The sequence below is a fragment of the Penaeus vannamei genome, chromosome 6 (genome assembly GCF_042767895.1).
Source record: "Penaeus vannamei isolate JL-2024 chromosome 6, ASM4276789v1, whole genome shotgun sequence".
Taxonomy (NCBI): Eukaryota; Metazoa; Arthropoda; class Malacostraca; order Decapoda; family Penaeidae; genus Penaeus; species Penaeus vannamei.
In genome coordinates this window covers 7,811,123-7,813,622 of record NC_091554.1, presented here as the reverse complement: position 1 = coordinate 7,813,622, position 2,500 = coordinate 7,811,123, and the positions used below count along the sequence as shown (strand labels likewise).

The window sequence follows — 2,500 nt, the reverse complement described above, 5'->3', positions numbered from 1 at the left end:
ATTCTCAAGACAGATTACTTTTTCCCATACGTGAAGAAGAGGATTCAGATTGTGGAGACAGAGGTTAGTTTGCGGAGGATGGGGTTGTAGCTGGTGTAAGTGAGTGAGCTTGTGGTATGCTAGTTTTTGTTGGAGAATATCTAGCAGAAATTGTTCAAGGACATTGTCATGGATTATCATTATTATTATTATTATTTTTTATAAATTGAATAGTCTTACAGACTGACATGAGTTTTGGTATCACATTTTTATATTTGGCCTTCAGGGATATTTTATTCTATTTATATTTTATTATTTTTTAAGCTAGGTTTCCTCTATGATTCTTAAGCTCCTCAATTATTTTTTGTTTTCAATAATTATTGTGCTGAGAAAACCTCTTAGTCATGTAAAGACATGTGTGCATGTGTGTGTGTGTGTGTGTGTATGTTCACACTTATTCATTATTATCAAGTAAACAGTGAATTGCTATACAATATAGCAGTAAAGGAATCAAATTCTTGTGCTTAATTTTTGTGTTACATATTCTCTACCTTTTTTCAATTAATGTATATTTAATAAACTTATTTTACCATCTAACACACCTCTCCTGATACCAGGTGCTAGAAATGTCCCCCATTGAAGTTGCCATTGATGAAATGGAAAGCAGAGTCAAAGAATTGTTGGAAATCATTAATAAACATCCAACAGATGTGAAGAAATTGCAGTTGAAGCTTCAGGTGAGATACATGCGATGGTTAGAATAGATAAACAGGTAGAACATCTATGCAGATAGAACATCTATGATCATTAAATTGCTTGCCTGGACAGATAATACACAAGGGAAGTATGTGTTTGCTATTTTGACAGTTCACAGGATGTGTACAGTTTCAGGGAAAGTAAAGGCAGTGATGTCGTTGATTTTTGAGTGCTGAAAAAACACAAACTGCTTTCATATGCAAATGAAAATGATAATGTTAATGAGAATGGTAATATCGATTTAAAGAATGATATTGTGTATAAAAATGATAACAGTGCTGATTGTTATGAAAACTGTTTTAGCTGAGTAGAAGTGCCTTGTTATGCCGATTTATTTATTCTCATTTATCTTCACTTGTATCAATATCACTAGTCCTGTTTTTTAAATCTTAAAGAAAGTGATATATAATGTGCTATATTTCATTTCACAGGGCAGCATCAGTGTGCAGGTAAATGCTGGGCCTTTGGCTTATGCATCCACTTTCCTTGAGGAAACAAACTGCTCTTCGTATCCAGTAAACCAGGTGTCTCGGTTGAAAGATGTGTATAGGTAGGTACATAGAAGCTGCATGTACAGTTATTTTCCTTTGTAATATATGTAATGATGTAGTCTGATACCAGAATGTTCATTGATTTGAGATTCATTCATGTATTTTAACTATGTATGTGGAAGTATGATGTATACAAAGGGATCCTAGGTAATTATTTACCAAGTATTTGTTCTTCACTTATTATCATTATCATTACAGAGAGTTTGTATGCACCTGCAAAGAAGCCTTGGACCTGAACAGTCAGGTCATAAACAGTGACCAGTATGAGTATCAGATGGCACTGGAGAGCAACTTCTCGGAGCTGCTTCAGTCACTGTCATCAATTCTGAATGAACCCCTGCTGGCTGCTCAGATTGCTGTTGACAGTTTGCTGAAGAGGTCGTCACAGCACTACCTGAGTATGATAAGTTCACCTGGGGGAGCCAGCAATGCATGAGGAGTGATCTGAGGAATGATTACATTCGTTTTTACCCTAAGGTTTTAAAGTTTGGTCGAATCTGATAATGGAATCTCAGACTCAACAGTGTGTCAGTGATATATGTATAGTTTTTTTTTTAAACATTAGGATGGAATTGTATTTTTAGTTAATGCTACTTATGATAATGTTTTTTTAATGGTACACATCAATTTTTGTTTTTTTCTTTATTATTATTATTTTTTGTAAGTAGATGTATTTTTATGGAAACAATATTTTCCTTTTAGTTCTATGAAAGTATTTCATAATAGCTCCGTGCCATGTATGTATTTAAAAGTTTTGCTAGCTTTTTGATGTCAAGATATGTGCCATTGTGATAACCAGTGACTAAATGTGATTAGGTGTTTAAAGTGTAAGCAGTGTATCATATATTTTTATGTGGATGGTATTAATGTCTGTGAACAACCCCAGTATATATATAAATATATATATATATATATCTTTTTACAGAGACTATAAAATGTAATTGTAAAAGACAATACAGTAGGAAGACTGATTCTAAAATGTTCTTATCTCTCTGGTAGAAATACGCTGTTTTCATGATCATATAGGTACTAAATAGGATTTGCATTATTAATTGTTATGTCATCTTTAACTGATGCCGTGGTAAAAACTCTGAGCTCTGTACTTAAAGAAAGAAAGAAAAAAAATACTATTGATATCTAGTGAGGCATAAATAACACCTTATATCTTGTGATCAACCCCTGGATGAAACCAACTTGGAAGTCCCATCTCAATG

At 33.2% G+C, this 2,500-nt stretch overlaps 1 protein-coding gene across 5 annotated transcripts in view; it reads left to right on the top strand.

The window, feature by feature from the left end:
- Ziz (dedicator of cytokinesis protein Ziz) overlaps window positions 1–1,865 on the top strand; it is a 41,184-nt gene extending 39,319 nt beyond the window's left edge. For all 5 annotated transcript variants that reach the window (XM_070122590.1, XM_070122593.1, XM_070122589.1 and 2 more), the window contains 4 exons: window positions 1–63; window positions 597–716; window positions 1,167–1,285; window positions 1,485–1,865. The exon at window positions 1–63 is cut by the window's left edge and continues 201 nt beyond it. In XM_070122590.1, the coding sequence (XP_069978691.1) occupies window positions 1–63; window positions 597–716; window positions 1,167–1,285; window positions 1,485–1,722 (540 nt within the window). In that variant the 3' untranslated portion in view covers window positions 1,723–1,865. The remainder of the gene's footprint in view (window positions 64–596; window positions 717–1,166; window positions 1,286–1,484) is intronic.
- Window positions 1,866–2,500: the final 635 nt, after the last annotated feature.